At 42.9% G+C, this 17,930-nt stretch overlaps 2 protein-coding genes across 2 annotated transcripts; both read right to left on the bottom strand.

Moving 5' to 3' along the window:
• Positions 1 to 1,937: 1,937 nt before the first annotated feature.
• On the bottom strand, positions 1,938 to 4,538 carry LOC118419310 (hydroxysteroid 11-beta-dehydrogenase 1-like protein A). Its single transcript, XM_035825670.1, has 5 exons — positions 4,338 to 4,538; positions 3,247 to 3,377; positions 2,568 to 2,679; positions 2,091 to 2,306; positions 1,938 to 1,966 (listed from the first exon to the last, which is right to left on the bottom strand). Exons 1-5 carry the CDS (start codon positions 4,423 to 4,425, stop codon positions 1,938 to 1,940), a joined length of 576 nt encoding a protein of 191 aa, XP_035681563.1. The 5' UTR covers positions 4,426 to 4,538.
• A 172-nt stretch (positions 4,539 to 4,710) lies between these two features.
• On the bottom strand, positions 4,711 to 8,772 carry LOC118419493 (hydroxysteroid 11-beta-dehydrogenase 1-like protein). The gene is made up of 6 exons (XM_035825898.1): positions 8,649 to 8,772; positions 7,937 to 8,067; positions 7,316 to 7,427; positions 6,855 to 7,070; positions 6,168 to 6,334; positions 4,711 to 5,745 (listed from the first exon to the last, which is right to left on the bottom strand). The coding sequence occupies exons 1-6, from the start codon at positions 8,734 to 8,736 to the stop codon at positions 5,554 to 5,556; spliced, it is 906 nt and encodes a 301-aa protein (XP_035681791.1). The 5' UTR covers positions 8,737 to 8,772; the 3' UTR covers positions 4,711 to 5,553.
• Between the last annotated feature and the right edge of the window lie 9,158 nt (positions 8,773 to 17,930).

Genomic DNA, 17,930 nt, shown 5'->3' with positions numbered 1-17,930 from the left:
ACACTTTGTTAACAATCTGACACTTTGAACAGGTGATGTAAAATGTGTAGTGAACATTGTACTCCTTTATTCACTTTATCAATTCAAAAAAGTTGTGCGTGTACCTGTTCATCGACGTATCTTGTCACAATGTACATATATATTGATACATTTATGATGTTGAAAAAAAAACAGTGCCTGGTGGATTTCACATTTGCCAAACTGTATTTGTTGCATTACCGTCGACCGAAATCTGAAAAAAAAGAAGAATCCTTTCCCACCGACCCTATTTTTTGTACTTGACTCCTATCTATAGAATGAATATGTAATATAAAAAAAATATGTAATATAAAATATATAACGAGACTCCTTTTCGCTCAGTGGTAGCTCACCGTGATATATAATGACAACACTTACGTCCACCATTCCCCAAATAGCTAGGCAGAAATCTGGCAAAGATCCATCCAATGCTGTCAAACTAAAAATCTACTCACATACAAAAACATACAGATAATAACATGTAAATGACCTCTAACTCTTGAAATATTTTATTCACAGTTGCTGACTCTATTCTCATGTTGACTTTTTGTATTAAAAAAAGGGACAATGCGGAAAGAACACGAAGATTTTGCTACTATTTTCTTAATATATACACATATAAGTTTGATCAACTCTACAGCATTGCATATCTAATCTCCAACCAGATCTTACGGACCATAAGGTAATATCATAAGCTGCCAAAGGAGTGTAGCCGGCACAAGAGTGTTTCCATTGGCCACCGTGGTCTGGCGGACAGTCCTTGGCCGGCGACACTCCCAGGCCAGCTTTTTACAAGCTTATGCCACCGGTAAACTATTACATACGGGACATTATTGCACTGTAGTACCAATATATTTGGGAAGAGATGTTACAGCATTGTCGCACCATACAAGTACATTTAAAATCTGCGTCCACTCTATTGACGTACTACAACATCGACTAACTTCTTACAGTGTGAGGGGCACTAATTAAAGCTCCGAGGTGATGTAGTTATCTACAAAAGCAGGAAAGATGGCCCTGAGTTTCGTGAGCGTCCAGCACAGGGAGGCCGGGATGTAGACCTCGCGGGCCCGGGTCGCCCCTCCCCGGATGATGGCCCGGGCGGTCTCGTCAACAGGTACGGACATCTTCAGCATCTCTCGTCCCTGCTCCGTTTTCTGGAAGAAATTGTCTTTCTTTTAATTCCGTTCACGACTAGAACAGCACAGCTAGAACCGCCTCAACTAGAACAGCATAACTAGAACCGTCACGACTAGAACAGCACAACTAGAACCGTCACAACTAGAACAGCACAACTAGAACCGTCACAACTAGAACAGCACAGCTAGAACCGTCACAACTAGAACAGCACAGCTAGAACCGCCTCAACTAGAACAGCATAACTAGAACCGTCACGACTAGAACAGCACAACTAGAACCGTCACGAATAGAACAGCTCAACTAGAACCGTCACGACTAGAACAACTCAACTACAACATGAACAAGAACGTAGGCATGGACTGACTCTACCGGCCAATTTCCCGATTTTTTTGCCGAGATCTACGATCCCCGTACCCCCACAGGAAGGTCAGGTGGAGGCTATATGATACTATCAGTACAACAGCACGTGTACGGCTATAACAGTATGGCGATAACATTGTAGCACGACTTTCAATAACAGTACACACCTGCATCGTTTTCTCCATCACAGGTGTCCTAATCAGGCTGAGGATGGGCAGGGTGACTGACACGCCCTCTCCCGCCTTCAGCAGTTCCACACGGAGCGAGCTGAAGAACCCGTCCAGGGCGAACTTCACCGCTACGCTCCAGCTTATCTTAGGAAATGGAATCTTACCTACGTGTTCAAAGTTGAACAGAACCATCAAGGTTAGAAAAAAAATATTCACATGTCGGGGTCTGCCTAAACATCTCAAACGGCTCTAATATGCAGTGTACATAGGGCAACGACCTGCATTTATCAATTTTAGAAATTGCATCAATGCTGCGTATTTTAAATTCATACATGCATAAGCCATGTATCAAAATGAAGAGATAGATAATTTTAAAAAAAATCACATTTACGTCATGATTACCATTAAGAGCATTGACGACAATGAGGTGTCCTTTACTCTCCTTCAGCAGAGGCAGGGCCAGCGAGGCCAGCCGCACGTAACCAACAACGTTGATGTTCAAGTAGTCCACGAAGAAGTCCATATCAGGGTCCTCATCCCAAGACTTTGTCCCGAAGAACTCGTGAATATTCTTGACACTTGACCCGTCGTGGTTAAGGACTAAGTAGTCAAGACGTCCTGAGAAAAAGTAAATGATGTTTGAAAAGAACTTGATTGAAAAATCAGATGTCTACCTTTTAGTCGTTTATATGTTGAATCACGTGGTGTGCATGTGTCTTCGTATGTGTTTGTGTATGTGTGTATTTTGATTGCACATGTGTGTGTGTTTGTGAGTGAGATCTGCGATTCTGTGTATTTGTATTTCTCTCTGATACCACACATCTCGTATACGTTCTTTTTCATGAAATCGCTTTTGACTTGCACTTTATCAGATTATACCGAATTTCTCTTTGGCTGTTTGAATGGTTCTCTCACAGTCCTCCGCCTTCCCCATGTCCCCGGCCACGTAGTGCGCCTCCTGGGCTCCCAGGGACATAGCCTTCGCCACGACCTGGGTGAAGCATAATTGCAAGTCAGCCTTAAGCTCGTATCTCACTAAAATTGCGTCACGTTAGCGACGTCGCTGCGTCCGAGTGATTTGACAGAGCGCTCAACGAGAGCCATCGATCAAAACGATGTATTTCACGCTCTGTGTGTTTTGTTCTTTTTTTAGTCACACCTGTCACAGTATATACATTTGCATGATATTTCCATTAAGAAGTCAAGTGTAACGCAAATCCAATTAAGGGCGCAGCGACGCCGCTAACGTGAGGCAGCTTCGGCAAGACACCGCTTTACAGTTCAGTCGGATCGTCTTGCATGTAAGCCAACGTGTCCGTACCTCTCTGAGTTGCTAGTATCTCTCTCAGTTACTCTGCCTAGCTCGGCCACACGCTACATTTGGTGGCAGCGGTGGGATCCGGTCCTTACACATCAATGACACTGAATGTCACCATGATCTCACAAGACTCACAAAATAAGACGTAACTACAGCCTTTTGGTACCTAGCTATGACAAGACTCAAACATCAGAATTGTCATTCTTTTCTCTAATCCATTTCAACATGAATCCTCCCCACCTCCTTCAGCCTGTTCTCCCTCCTGGCTGTGATGAGGATCTTTGCTCCCAGCCGGGCGTACTGGTACGCCATCTCTTCGCCGATGCCGGTACTGCAGCCCGTGATGACAACTGTTGCACCGCGTATTGTCTCTGCAAAGAACAGACGTCGTTTTGTCCATGCCGCACTTCGTCTTCCCATTTATCTACTCAACTATTAATCTCCAACCAGATCCACGGTGCGTAATGTATAGTATCAAACTTCCCGTGCCCGTTTGACTCCCTTGGCCGGCTACACTCCTTGGCCAGCTTTGATACTATCTTATGGTACCATAGGATCTGCTTGGAGATCACTCAACTTTGTCAAGAACACTGCGACTCATGATCAGTGTAGTAGCGGTATGCGGCGAGTTAGTTACTTAATGGTTTGTGCTTTGTCGTAGCTCACGAGATAATCTTTTGAATCGGTAACATGATCAGTGAGGTCCCAAGGATCAAGGTTAAGCGTACTGAAGGCTAGGTCACTATAAAGTGTATACAAAATGCAACATGCGCCAAAATTTATAACGCTAGGACATAACATGCTTCCATGGAAATTTTGTCTCAGCCCCCAACCCCAAATGAAGTGCGTCAGGGTCATGTCAGGGGTGTGGCAAAATAACCCTAGTTGGCCCCAGAGCCGAGGAGGCCATTGTACCTGTCAGACATCGAGGCTCAGTACCCAAGGACAGTCCTGAAAGAAAAGCTAATGAGATCAACCTTTCCGATTATTCAAAAACGGATTTTTTTTCCAGAAGGAAATTATCAACGATCGCAAAGTACAGGGACCACGCCCCCTCGAAAACCGGCGACTTTCTACTTAAATAGTAAATGTAGTGTAGGTCTGATCTATGTTATATCATCACACGGCTTAGCATAACACATTTACAGAGCTCTGGTAAAACCACCCCATATCACAAATGACACAAGCTGACCCTGTAGACCGTAAAGTATAGGGAGCTATAGTCGTGGGGAGGATTGAATGAAATGGTCAGAATCTGGTCCGGGCACATTCCTGAGGAAGTCTCGACATTATGGTGTTGGTCAAGAGCGACACTGTAGTCTTAGTCTTACCTGGATCGAAGCCATCGTAGCTCCAGTAGACCCCGGTCCCCACAGCAGCCAACACGACCACAAGACCGGCCCACGCTAGACGAGACATGGTAGGATAGTAGACGGGGACAAGAACAGACTCGACAGGACAGTACACACACGCAGGGGCACTTCCGCGTCTCGTTCCCAAGATCCCAGGATGGTTGTAGAGTTTAGCCTAAGGCTTAAAAGTACTACACATGCCTCTATAGTGATATTCTGTCCGTCATAAACTCTCGTCAGCAATTGAAAAGGGAGGATATACCATACTAACCATAGATATCACCCCTCTTACATCATCATTCACAAACTAGTTTTACGTGCTACAATATATTGGACAGTCGTTGTTCTCGCGTTTGACTTGCCAAGTTTTTGCATTATGTGTAGAATGACTTTTAAGTATAAGGACTTTATCACTACAATCGATGATATATTTATGCGTACCATATATAGAATGCTTTTAGTATCATGATTTCTATCAAAGTAATTAGAATCCATAATTGATTTAATGTATGCTGATATAAAACAAACCCCACGAATTTTATCGATTTTTAAGAATATACAAGTGTTGTTTGTTATCGAATTTAACTGTACTGTGCTAACTGTACGTTTAACTAATATTTTTTTTCATTATCAACAGTTGTTATACCAGCGTAATTCAGACATTCTATGTTCTGTGTAGCTGTTACTCGTAATGTGTATCTAATAAATAAACGCCTATATTACTATCACAAAACCATTTCCGTGGTACCCACATGTAAAATGAAGTCCAAAAACATTTCCGGTTAAATCCGGTTAAATGAATTGAATTTTGAATTACCACCCCTGTCCAAAATTGAATTTTAAAATATGCCCCCCCCCCCGTACTGTTACTCGTAATGTGTCTTTAATAAACAAACACCATTATTACTAGAACGTACATGTTGCTATTGATTGACGTAACCCTGCATTATGATTCAATGTTGGTCACATTTCCAAACCAGGGACCGGTCAGGATGTTTTCAGAAACGAAAAGGTAAAATGTACACCTAGAAATATACGCATGAATCTTATTTTGACATTTTATGTATTTTAATGTCTTTTATATCATTCTTTTCGCTCCCGAAAGCTGCCAGCCCGGGCCCCGGTTTGGAAATATGACCTAAGCCAAAGTTGGATCCTCTGTTTACAGAATTATAGTTCAAGATGGGAAGGGCACTCAAAGCTCCACGTCGATGAAGTAGTTATCGACGAAGGCGGGAAAGATGGCCCTGAGTTTGGTGAGCGTCCAGCACAGGGAGACCGGGATGTAGACCTCGCGGGCGCGGGTCGCCCCTCCCCGGATGATGGCGCGGGCCGTCTCGTCAACAGGTACGGACATCTTCAGCATCTCTCGTCCCTGCTCCGTTTTCTGGAAGAAATTGTCTTTCTTTTAATTCTAAGCATTTTTACTTTATCGTGGCATTTTTTTGTAGGTTTTTTTGTAGGACTGCCGCAATTCTGCGCCCACCATGGTGGTGAATTGAATGCAAGAGCCCTTTACAATAAGCTACGTCGATGAAGGTTAGACATTCAGGCAAGAAGATTCGCCAAATTTAGCAATTCTCAAGTAACGACTAGGATCAAAATTATATCCAACATCGTATCAAGTTGCTTGACTCATTGCTGTTTGAGGCAAGTGATAAGCTGTTTCACTGTTTAAACTGCGTATGCGCTGTGCGTTGCGTTGTACCCAGGTACCCTGCATACGACGGAATCCATGCTTCTCTTCTCGATAAATGTGTTGGGTGAAAAATCTTTATAATCTTTATGTACAGCTATAACAGTACATACCTGGGCTATTTTTTCCGCCGCGGGAGTCCGGATGAAGCCGAGAATGGGCAGGGTGACTGACACGTCGTGCCCCGCCTTCTTCAGTTCCACACGGAGCGAGCTGAAGAACCCGTCCAGCGCGAACTTCACCGTCACCCCCCAGCTCAGCTTAGGAAATGGAACCTTTCCTACGTGTGTAAAGTTTAGGCAAAACCATCAAGGTTAGGGAAAACTATCCGGATGGAGATATATCTGGATTATACGTTCGCAAACACCAAGAAATCAGATGCAAAGACAATATGTTTGATGCATGTCATCACTAGTGCAAATCATCTTTAGCCTCATTTGAAGCCTTCTAAGAGCGTTGACGTGTTGTTTTTTTGAGGAGGAGACACGACCGTCACAGGATAAGAATCTGACCCTTATCAAGTTGTAAATCGCGTATTAGACCCCCTCCCCCAAGAAAATAAACTCCTAGAAGGGTACGAAAGAGGCTACCATTACATCATTATCGTATAACGTTGCGTTACTGAAATATTGATTTATGAATCAAGATTAGTTGCCAGAGGAAAGCATGAACGCATAGCGCGATGACCATGATAATGGCTTGTCAGTTGTCAACTATACTTCATAAGCAACCTAAGTTGTCTAATAATTAATAGATTAATATATGGGAAAAATCCAAAAGAACGTTTGTGAAACGATTACCAAGCAGGGCATTGACGGCAATGAGGTGTCCTTTACTCTCCTTCAGCAGAGGCAGGGCCAGCGAGGCCAGCCGCACGTAACCAACAACGTTGATGTTCAAGTAGTCCACGAAGAAGTCCATATCAGGGTCCTCGTCCCAAGACTTTGTCCCGAAGTACTCGTGAAGATTCTTAACATTTGAGCCGTCGTGGTTAAGGACTAGGTAGTCAAGACGTCCTGAAAAAAAAAAGATCATGATTGAAAAGAAATTAATGAAAAAACTCAACTGTTTTCACGTGAATTGCCTATGTGAGTGTGTATGTCTGAATGAGTGCCCGCGTGTGTACCTGTGTGTGTGTCTCCGTTTCTGTGTACATGTAGTTGTATTTGTCTCTAACTTCTATCTTATTCATGTACGCTACACATTTAGTATACATCCTTTTCAAGAGATCACTTTTGACATGCACTCTATCAGGTCCTACCAAATTTCTCCTTGGCTATTTGAATGGTTCTCTCACAGTCCTCCGCCTTCCCCATGTCCCCGGCCACGTAGTGCGCCTCCTGGGCTCCCAGGGACATAGCCTTCGCTACCACCTGAGGGAGGCACCGTTGCAAATTAAACTTACATATTAGTCGGACCGTTTTGTATCAATGGTACTATATGTCACAACATAAAACGTAACTTAGCTGATTTTAGCTTTTTTATTTGGTACTCAACTACTAATATTTCATATGGTTGCAACGTCATGGCAAAACGGTTAGGGTGCTTTGCCCAAAACTCAAAGGTATTAGGTTCGACTCCCCTGATGTGCCACCGATGTTGGTGTCCCTGGAAAAGGCACTTAACACGACTTTCCCCACTCCACTCAGGTGTACAAATGGGTGAATGAATGTGGTTGGGAAGGTTAAGGGCTGAGAAAGGAGAGAGATGGGCTCCACTGTCCAAAACCATGTCCTGGACACCGTGGATAACAAAACACTGCCCCCACGGCCTCAGAAAATGGCTATGAGGCTACCTTTACAACCTTATTTCATATGACAAGACGCGACAATCAGCCTTCGCGTTTATACCCATCAGCCTTGCCAACAGTAAACATCCCCACCTCTTTCAGCCTGTTCTCCCTCCTGGCTGTGATGAGGATCTTTGCTCCCAGCCGGGCGTACTGGTACGCCATCTCTTCGCCAATGCCGGTACTGCAGCCCGTGATGACAACTGTTGCACCGCGTATTGTCTCTGCAAAGAATAGGCTTCGTTTTGTCCATGCTGCATTTGTCTACTCAACTATATCAAGACCACTGCGACTCGGTGTAATAGCAATATGTGATGTGTTGGTTATCTAATGGTTTGTACTTTGTCGTAGCTCACAAGATTGTCTTTTGAATCGGGAACATGATCGGTGAGTTCCCCCGTGTAACCAAAGGTCAAGGGTCAACGTACTGAAATCTAGGTCACTATGATTATGAATGTATAATACTGGAACCCAGGTTGTCACAACCTTTCCTATGATTCAAAGACGGGAGACGTTTTGTGGAGAACGAAATCATCAACGATCGCACAACACAGGGACCACGCCCCCTCGGAAACCGGAGACTTTCTTCTTACATACCAACGTCAAATGTAATGTAGGTCTGATCCATGTTATCTTCACAGCTTTGCAGAGCTCTGGAAAGATCACCTCACATCATACATGACACAGGCCGACACTGCAGTTATCATGGGCAGGGGAGCATTGAAATGGTCAGTACCTGGTCTGGGCTTATCACGGTCTCGACTTTGAGTGTTGGTCAAGAACAAGACTGTAGCCTTAGTCTTACCTGGATCGAAGCCATCGTAGTTCCAGTAGACCCCGATCCCCACAGCAGCCAATACTACCACAAGACTGGCCCACGCTAGACGCGACATGGTAGCCAGGATATCAGGCAGGACTGGTTGAACAAGGGCAGGACCTGGTGACCTACTAGCACAGTAGCCAGTGCACACCAGGGGTCATTGACACTGGGGCACTTCCGCGTCTCGTTCCCAGGATCCCATGATGGTAAAACCTCATTGGTTTCTTTCTTTCTTTTTCTTTCTTTCTTTTTCTTTCTTTCTTTCTTTCTTTCTTTCTTTCTTTCTTTCTTTCTTTCTTTCTTTCTTTCTTTCTTTCTTTCTTTCTTTCTTTCTTTCTTTCTTTCTTTCTTTCTTTCTTTCTTTCTTTCTCTTTCTTTCTTTCTTTCTTTCTTTCTTTCTTTCTTTCTTGTACTTTATTCCTCCACTTGGGAGAGCATAAAAAAAACACTCAGTTACATACAATAACATTTCTCTTTAAAACATGCAGCTTATATACGTTACTAGTATGTGACACATTTATATAATCGCTAAGTAGCGTTAATACATAAAATCTGTGACAATTCCACTTCTTTCTCTTTCCAAACTCATGTCATGTGACATGCTTCTGTTTACTGTTGTTTTCTGTTATATTTCCAGACTCGAGTCCTTCCATATCGTGTGCTTTAAAGCCATAGACGCCAAGGGCTTTATAATTTTAGCCACTGCGAGGATAAAACATTCCCAACTCTCTGTTTCTACATCTTCTTCGACTACTTCTGCCCCTAAGACAATCTCCACTAGTCTTTCATCAGGTTGTTGGAACACTCTAACAGCAACATTAACACCAAGTCTGTCTGTTATCTCATTTACTATATCAGTTCTGATGTTGTTAAATGTAGTGCATTCAGCTACTAAGTGTCCTACAATGTCCTGAGTCATTCTGTCACATGTTGGACACAGTCTGTTGCCTTGGTTCACTGGAGCAGTACTCAGATGTATGAGGTTTTGCAAGTTAACTCTGTGTTCAGGTTTCTTTCGGGACAGTGTCCACAGTTTGTTGGGCTGCAGGGTTGTGTGATGTATTTTGTAGAATCTGGGGCATGTTTGTCTCTCAGCTACCCTGGCTTTCCACCGTTCCTCTTCCTTATTATTCACAGCTGTCGTAACCACTCGTTTCCACTCCGTTACTGAAGGAAAGTCCCTTGTTAACCAATAATTTTCCAGGTATTGTTGGAGTCCATACTCTTTGGCAATTGCAAAACAGTCTCTCACAAAGCCTGTGGTAGTTTGGCACTTTCTCCTTAGAATATATGAGTAAAGTCTGTACGTGAAGATTTTTTTGGCCAATATTGTGCTAGGTAGTTGCGCCAGCCTTCCAAAGAAATATAGTTTGCGTTTGTCCATCATGGCTTTTAATGTCAGCATCCCTAGTGATCCCAGACTTGCATTAGTCTCTGTTTGGAAGTGCATTCCTTGCATTTGTTTTACCCCTGCTCTGTGGACTCTTTCTAACTTAAGTAGGTCGGTGTTGGTTGGATACCACAGTTCACAGCCATGCATCATGCTAGGGATTACAATTGTGCTGTACAGTCTCTTGGTGATTATGGGGTTTGGAGTATGTCCCTCAGAACCCGTTGCCAGTATTGCACTGATTTTACTCTTCCCTTTCTTGCACGCTTTTTCTATGGCCTCTGATGATCTGAGGTCGGTCGAGTGCTGGACCCCCACATGGGTCACCACAGTTACTTCTGGGATTGTGGATGCTCCCATCTTCCAATCACTTGTCAGGACTGTTGCTGTGGGGTGCTCCTTTACCCTTTTTCCGAACACTACACACTTGCTTTTTTCCGGGGCATATTGGAACCGCCATTTCCTTCCATAGTCATGCATTGCACCTATCAGCTTCTCTAATCCCATCCTGGTGCTTGCAAGAAGACTTATATCATCTGCTAGTGCAGGTGACCCACAGTAGATGTCACCTATACACACGCCACCACCTAGGGCTTGAAGTTCTGCATGGATGTCATTTGTCGCTAAGAGATAGCAGATGAGCGACAAAACGCCGCCTTGGTTCACCCCACGTGATGTTCTGAATTCCCTTGACATCTCACCATTCAGTAATACACAGTAAGTGTTTCCAGTGTGCATTTGTTTCAATATTCTCCATAATTTTCCATTCACTCCTTCTCTGTACACTTTGTACAGCATTCCTTGGGTCCATACTGTATCATACGCCTTCTTTGTATCCAGAAAGCACCCATAGACTGCACTGTTTCTTTCCTTGTAGTGGTTGAGTGTTTCTTGTACGGTATAGGCGGTGGTTATGTTGCAGCATCCTATCTGCCCCCCACTCTGTAGTTCATGTGGGATACCTCTTGCCAACAACCAAGGCCTCCATCTGTTGTGTAGCACCTTCTCCCAGATTTTAGCCATGACATTTAACAGTGTTATCCCTCTGTGGGAGTCTAGGTCAGTCTTATCTGCTTTCCCTTGCTTAAGTAAGGGGATTTTGATTCCTTTTTTGAATTCTTCAGGTATGTATTCCAATTCTCTCATCATGTTGAACAATAGGGTCATTCTTGCCCACAGTGCTTCTCCTCCATATTTAATGTGTTCGTATGTTAATCCGTCATTCCCTCCAGCCTTGCCATTCTTCAACTGTCTGCAGACTGACATAATCTCTGTGAGTAGGAATGGTTCTTCCAGAATGCCCTCTAAGTTGTTATGGCTTTCTTTCTCCATCTCAGTTACTTCTGCAGTGATTACTTTCTGGTGTGACTCATCAAACCATTTACTCTCTTCTTCCTGTTCATTTCCCAATGTTTCAAAATGGCTGGCCCATGCCTCTCTCACTTCTTTGGGGTCAGTCAGGAATTGATCCCCCAGTCTCACTGCTTGTGGTCTGTCTATTTTCCCTTTTCTGCATCTTATCTTTTTCCAGAAGGTTTTATCGTCAGTCTCTGCTAACTTTGCTAACTCTTCATTCTCTTGTGCTTCTTGTAGTAGTTTAGCTCTCCTCAGTTCTGTTCTAAATCGTGCTTTACTTTCTTTGTACTTTTTGTACAAGTGATTGTCCTTTTCCCTTGGTTTTCCTGCCTCTTTCCACTGTAGCCATAAATCAGTCTCTTCCTTATGTTTGTCTGCAAGGGTCTGTGACCAGTATGGCCGCTGATGCTTCCTTATTTTCTTAGCTGGTATCACTTCAGCCGCTGTACTTCTTAGTACTCTGGTTAACGCTGCAAGTTCTTTTTCTATAGCCACTGTTGACCTCTGTGTGAGGGTTTCCATCCCCTCTAACTTCCTCTTCACATTTTCCTTGTATGTGTTCACAAGAAGTCGATCACCTGCTCTTTCCCAGTCCAGCTTTTCTGTAGGGTTACTCTCTTTCCATTCTTTTGGTTTGTTCTTCAGGATGGCTATAACTGGCTTGTGATCAGACATGTTCAGGACATCATCTTCCATTACTTTGCATGATATCACTTCTGCTACTATTTCTCCTGGTACTATGATGTGGTCTATAGTTGACTTGTTTTTAGTATTCTTTGTTTCAAATGTCTCTACTGGGCCTGTACATATGTGGCTCAGGTTCAGGGAGGTCATCTCCAGCTCGCTCAGGATCTCTGCCAACTCACTGCCATTCCTGGATGGTGAGCCCTTCCCTCTTGGGCCTCCTTGCTCTCCAACATCTGCATTGAAGTCGCCCATGAAGATAACAGTTCCTTCATTTTCATATTTCCTGTACAAGTCTCTCAGCATGTCTACATGTTGTCTGTACTCGTCTACCTTTTCCCCTGCATGGGGAAGGTATACCGCAAAAATGAACAGCTTCTGTCCTCCTACCAATCGGAGTCGTATCCCTATGACTCTATCGTTCCCTGCCTCTAGTTTGTGTACCGCATAGTCCAGTGATTTTCGCCACAGTAGGGCTACACCCCCTTGACCTCTTTTCCAAGGTCCCAATGTGTGCCTTTCAAGCCTCTCATCTGCTCTCCCAAAGCCTCTGTGACTGTGTAGGATGTTATCTAGTGTGCTTAGTGCCTCCGGAAACAGCCAGTGTTCTGAAATGGCAATTATGTCTGTTTGTAGTAGGTGTTTTGTTATAAACGGTATTGCTGTGGATAATCCTCTTGTATTGTAACATCCTATTGACAGCTCTCTCTCTTTGTCATGGCCTGCTTTCATAACTGTGTTTGGGTCCCTGGTGGCCTGGGACTTGCTTTCTCCTCCTCTGTATCTCTCTCTTCCTTGCCCTTGTACTTTCTTTCAGACAACCACTCTCTGCAGGTTATTCCAGGGGGCCAAAATCTTTCTCCCACCACCTTATGTGCTTGGTATAGAGGCACATTGATTCTAGCAAAGTACAAGTCTCTCTGTTTGGTAGGCATCAATCTTACAAAGGATAGCTGGACTCCTTTGTGCTGGGCATACTTGTAGATGGTTTGTTGCAATTTCTTTGGGTCATTTTTCTTCATATAGCCCAAGAAGAATCTCTTCCTCCTTATCCTCCTTCTCTCTACTCCAATGAAGTCTCTGAACATGTCGTCAGCATTACTGTCGTCATTGTCTTCATGTGAAATGATTCTCTTTCTCTTGTCTTGAGTAGCAGGATTGGTGGTGCTACTTTCTTCTTGGCACGGGACACGTCTCTTCTTCATCGGTGCTTCACTGATTTCAATTACTTCATGTACTGTGTCTAGCACATTCTCTGTTATGTGCTTTCTCTTCTCTCCCTTCTCCGCACCTGGTTCTGCAGTGAGTGCAGTGTTTTTGCTCCTGATAGGGCTTGGATCTAACTGTACTATGGCTTCTGTTGTGCTAGGTATCTTTTTCTTGTACTGGGACAGCTGTGTTCTTGGTTCGTGGTCATCTCTGGTTAGTTCAGTGGTTAGTGTCTTGAGGTTGTGCTCTGGGTTGTTGTTGTCTTCAATTTGTCTCATTCTACCTTGGTCTCGCGGCGTGCTGTCATGTTTCGCCTTTCTTAGGAATGATGAGATCTCTGATTCCTGTGACCAATCACCCTTACACACTGTTGCATAACTCTCCACTTGCATTTTGCTTCCAGTGTTCATATTTGGCAATCTATTAGCTCCAGTTACAGGTCCTACAGCTTTACTGTTGCTAGTCTCTAGTTTCTTACTTCTTTCTTTGTCTGGTGATTGCCTGTTTCTTAGGTCTGTTGTTCTAGCACCTTCTAAGTGTCCTAGCCTGTCCCTCAGTTCCCGTACAGTCGAGTGTGTATTCGACAGAGCACATTCTTGCTCCTTGATTCTCTCCTCCATTGTATGAGCCAGATTTTGTACATAAGCAGCTAGTTTACTATGCTCAGCTGTAGTGTCTTTGTCCTGGTTTGTCTTCCTTATGCATGCTTGAATCTCGGTCTCGAGTGAGTGTATTCTATTCATGTATGATGCCATTGATGTGTTCATTTTCACTTGGTTTGTTTCTATTCTCTTAAGCTTTCCTTTCAAACTGTCTATATCTTCCTGTTGTTTTGATTGAGCATCTTTGTTGTCTGTTAATGCAAACTGTATGCTCTGTATCTGTCTGTCACACTCATCAGCAATGTCTGCTCTTGCTTTATCTTGTCGTTTTGTGATGTCTTCCATCTTTGTTAGTCTCTCATTTGTTTCCTTCAACTCATACTTGAGTTGATCTCGCAACTTCGCGTTCTCTGCTAGTATCCTTATCACCACGTCCTGATCGTGATCTCCTTCTTCATCAATGGTGCTCAGGGTTCTGCTTCTTGTTAAGGCGGGGCTCTGGAAGGTTTGTGTTTGACTACTGGTTGGAAACATCTTTTCTTTCTTTCTTTCTTTCCTTCTTTCTTTCTTTCTTTCTTTTTCTTTTTGTTTCTTTCTTTCTCTCTTCTTTCTTCCTTTCTCTTTTCTTTCTTTCCCTCTTTCTTTCTCTCACTCTTTCTTTCTCACTCTCTCTCTTTCTTTCTCTCTTTCTTTCTCTGTTCATTAGAGGGGTGTCAACAACGCTAGTACCAACTAGAAAGGCCGACATTTGCTTAAGAGCAAATACAGCATATTTCAGCCATACCCCTTCCCACGCAACATTGGACTGTTCCAAATCACCCCTGCGCAAAAATGGAACATCCTCTTAACAGTACATTATCCCCCAAAGTGGACTGGTATTGTGAATTTATTCCAGGTAAAAACAGAGCTTGCTTCTATTTTTCAGAAAATGACAATAATCACACCTTCCATTCAGAAAATTTTCATCATGACTGAAAATTGTTGAATGACTTCATTTAATGTCATTAACAATTTTCAGTACGATAACTAGGTGTAAGTTTAAAAAAGAATAAGCTCCTTGTAATGTGGGTACATTTATTATTGCAGTGAACTTTTCTTATTCAAGTAGGGCATACGATTTAATAATTATCAAGCAGGTGCAGGTACTGTAGGAGCGTTTGTTTTCTTCAAGCTGTAAAACTGTTAAACTGTTTTACTTTGTATGCAATCAGCCAACGAGCCTATTCTTATTTTAGTTTAACAACTTCCTGCCAGACTCGGAAGATACGATTGAACCTTGTTCGAGGATTTATTTTCGTCTGTCTGGTCAGTCTGTTCATACCCTGGCGCTGAGAGTGTTTTATTGGGCTGAAACTCTGGCAGTTTAAAGTTACTTACAATTTAAATGTTCAAAGTTTATGTCAAACAACAACAGGCACTAGGAACACATACATTTGCTCTGGAGAAAATACAGCAGTTTTCGCAAGTTCCAGTCCTGTGATAGAAATGTGGCCACTACAGACAGGTGGTCACTATAGAGAAAATGCTGATCTATTGACTATGAGCCATACGTTACACATGATTTCAGTACACTGATCATTAATCATATAAACATTGCACAGGTAAGCCAATTGTTTAGATGTACAATTAAGCTCAAATAATTCTGAAGAGAAATATTGATGAGAAAATAATCATTCTCGCCACTGTCTAACTTATAATTACGTATCAAAACTAAACGCAGATCTTCTAACTAACGCACCTTTCGCCGACTTCATCAAAAGACCGCCGGCTATCAATCAAACACGGCTGTTGATTAGACTTAGAGTTTCAAACAGTCATGTGCTGTGTGCCAGTTGACAGCGAACTTCATGCTACGTGATGTTTTACATTGCTTGGACCTTCTTTCCTACAGCGGTGCTTCTACAAAATATTTAGACTGTAACACTGAGTCCCACATGTTTTATAGAATAGAATTTGACGCAGAACAGCGTTTTTTTGCTGGGTATTTTTCTTGAAACATGTCCGTGGGAATATCAGCGAGGCGGCGACGTAGGGATATCAGACCGTCAACAAAAGTCGCTCGGCGGCTAACGGCGCAGCGAAGATACTAGCGCTATAAATAAGCGCTTCAACTAAGGATGGCAACCCGTACAATATTTTTGTATACTTTTGAGCTAAGTAAAGTTTGTTGTTTATGAGGTTTTAGTTGTCTTTGAAGCTTTGACCCGAAATATTTTAAAGTCAAACTGCTGAAGAGAAGTAAGTGACTGCTACGATTATCGTAGATATGGCCCTAAAAAAACTGATAAAAGAAGCCTTCTCAATAGTCTAAAATGCAAGAGTTTCCGCCCACTTGCCACCCCCCCCCCCCCCCCACAGTGGCCCTGCCCCTGGACCCCGCCAGGGACATTCGGCGGCCCCCGGACCCCTGTCCGACGCTTTGAAAAAATCCTGGCGAGAAGTCTGTACGGCCTGAGTCTTCAAGTTAACGTATTGTGTGGTCCCGCTTATGAATATTAATTAGCCTTCGCTTTCCTCTTCGCTGATTGGCTGAACCATTAATTGAATTAACTCTTCCTGCCGGCTAGACGCAGGTGCAGATGTCGGCTCTGTGGGGTGAACGTCCGAAAGGTCATGGCAGGGAGAACGAAAGAAAACCAATTTCCCCTTAAAAAAGTGCTGTAATTAAGCCTTTTACAGTACTTTATGCCAAAAATTTTACTTGGATCATTTTACCAACTATCTTATGCCTATCTATACCAAATTTTACTCATACCAGGGTACAGGGGTGCAAAATATACCGTTATAAGACCGTCAACAACAGTCGCACGGAGCTAACAGCGCAGCGAAAATACCATCGCTAGCGTTTCAACTTCGGATAACAAGTTATAAGTACTGTTGAACTCTGTAACGTTAAAGTTTGTTTTTAGTTGCCTTTGACGGTTTGACCTGAAATAGTGTTACGCTAAACTCCTGAAGAGAAGTTAAGTGACTGCTGCGATTATCATAGATATGCCCCTAAGAACTGATACAATATAAAGCCTTCTGAATAGTCTAAAATGCGAGAGCCTTAGGCGGGCTTCGCTCCCCCTGGCGGGAACACTGCTATATATGGGATCATGAGGCCCTGCTTATGAATATTAATTAGCCTTTGGCCTCCTCTTCGCTGATGGGCTAGGTCTTTGATTCAATTAACTCTCCGGCTGACGCGCACAGGTGTGGCTCTGTGCGGGGTCACGGAAGGTCACGTCAGGAGGCCAAAAGAAAACAAATTTCCCCTCAGAAAAGTGCCAAAATTAATCATTTTAAAGTTGTTTATGTCAAAAATTTTACTTGAATCTTGTTACCAAGTATCTAATGCCTATCTATACCAAATTTCAGGTCATTTAATTGTAATACCAGGGTACAGGAGCCAAAAGTGTCCTTTTTTGGTCAAAAATTGGCCAAAAATCGCAAAAATAAGCATTTTGTTGCACTGTACACCAAAAGTGTTATTGAATTTATATGAAGGGATTATTAAGGCACATCTGTGTCAAATTTCAGCTCATTCGGTTGCAATACCAAGGTACAGGAGCCAAAAGTGTCCTTTTTTGGTCAAAAATTGGTCAAAAAATCGCAAAAATAAGCATTTTGTTGTACTGTACACCAAAAGTGTTATTGAATTTATATGAGGGTATTATCAAGGCACATCTCTGTCAAATTTCAGCTCATTTGGTTGTAATACCAGGGTACAGGGGCCAAAAGTGTCCTTTTTTGGTCAAAAATTGGTCGAAAAATCGCAAAAATAAGCATTTTGTTGTACTGTACACCAAAAGTGTTATCGAATTTATATGGGGGCATTATCAAGGCACATCTCTGTCAAATTTCAGCTCATTTGGTTGTAATACCAGGGTACAGGGGCCAAAATATACAGTTTTGGTCTAAAATTGACCAAAAAATCTCAATAAAATCATTTTAGAGGCAGATATGAAAAAAATGGGAAAAAAAGCATCAAGGTATTGGCCCACTCTACCCCTGTGCCGAATTTCAGGTCATTCGGTCCAGGAA

The sequence above is a fragment of the Branchiostoma floridae genome, chromosome 7, assembly GCF_000003815.2.
Source record: "Branchiostoma floridae strain S238N-H82 chromosome 7, Bfl_VNyyK, whole genome shotgun sequence".
Taxonomy (NCBI): Eukaryota; Metazoa; Chordata; class Leptocardii; order Amphioxiformes; family Branchiostomatidae; genus Branchiostoma; species Branchiostoma floridae.
The sequence above is the reverse complement of the archived record's forward strand: the minus strand, read 5'-3'. Positions and strand labels throughout refer to the sequence as shown.

Excerpts from the sequence above, each read along its gene's own strand:
- LOC118419310 (XM_035825670.1), bottom strand. The coding sequence starts at position 4,425 with ATGTCTCGTCTAGCGTGGGCCGGTCTTGTGGTCGTGTTGGCTGCTGTG. Across the intron at positions 2,307-2,567 it reads AACAGCCAAAGAGAAATTCG|GACGTCTTGACTACTTAGTC; the intron begins GTATAATCTGAT and ends ACTTTTTCTCAG. Across the intron at positions 1,967-2,090 it reads TGTCGTCAATGCTCTTAATG|GTCGTTGCCCTATGTACACT; the intron begins GTAATCATGACG and ends TGATAAATGCAG.
- LOC118419493 (XM_035825898.1), bottom strand. The coding sequence starts at position 8,736 with ATGTCGCGTCTAGCGTGGGCCAGTCTTGTGGTAGTATTGGCTGCTGTG. Across the intron at positions 6,335-6,854 it reads TGCCGTCAATGCCCTGCTTG|GAAAGGTTCCATTTCCTAAG; the intron begins GTAATCGTTTCA and ends TTACACACGTAG. Across the intron at positions 5,746-6,167 it reads CGGCGGAAAAAATAGCCCAG|AAAACGGAGCAGGGACGAGA; the intron begins GTATGTACTGTT and ends AATTTCTTCCAG.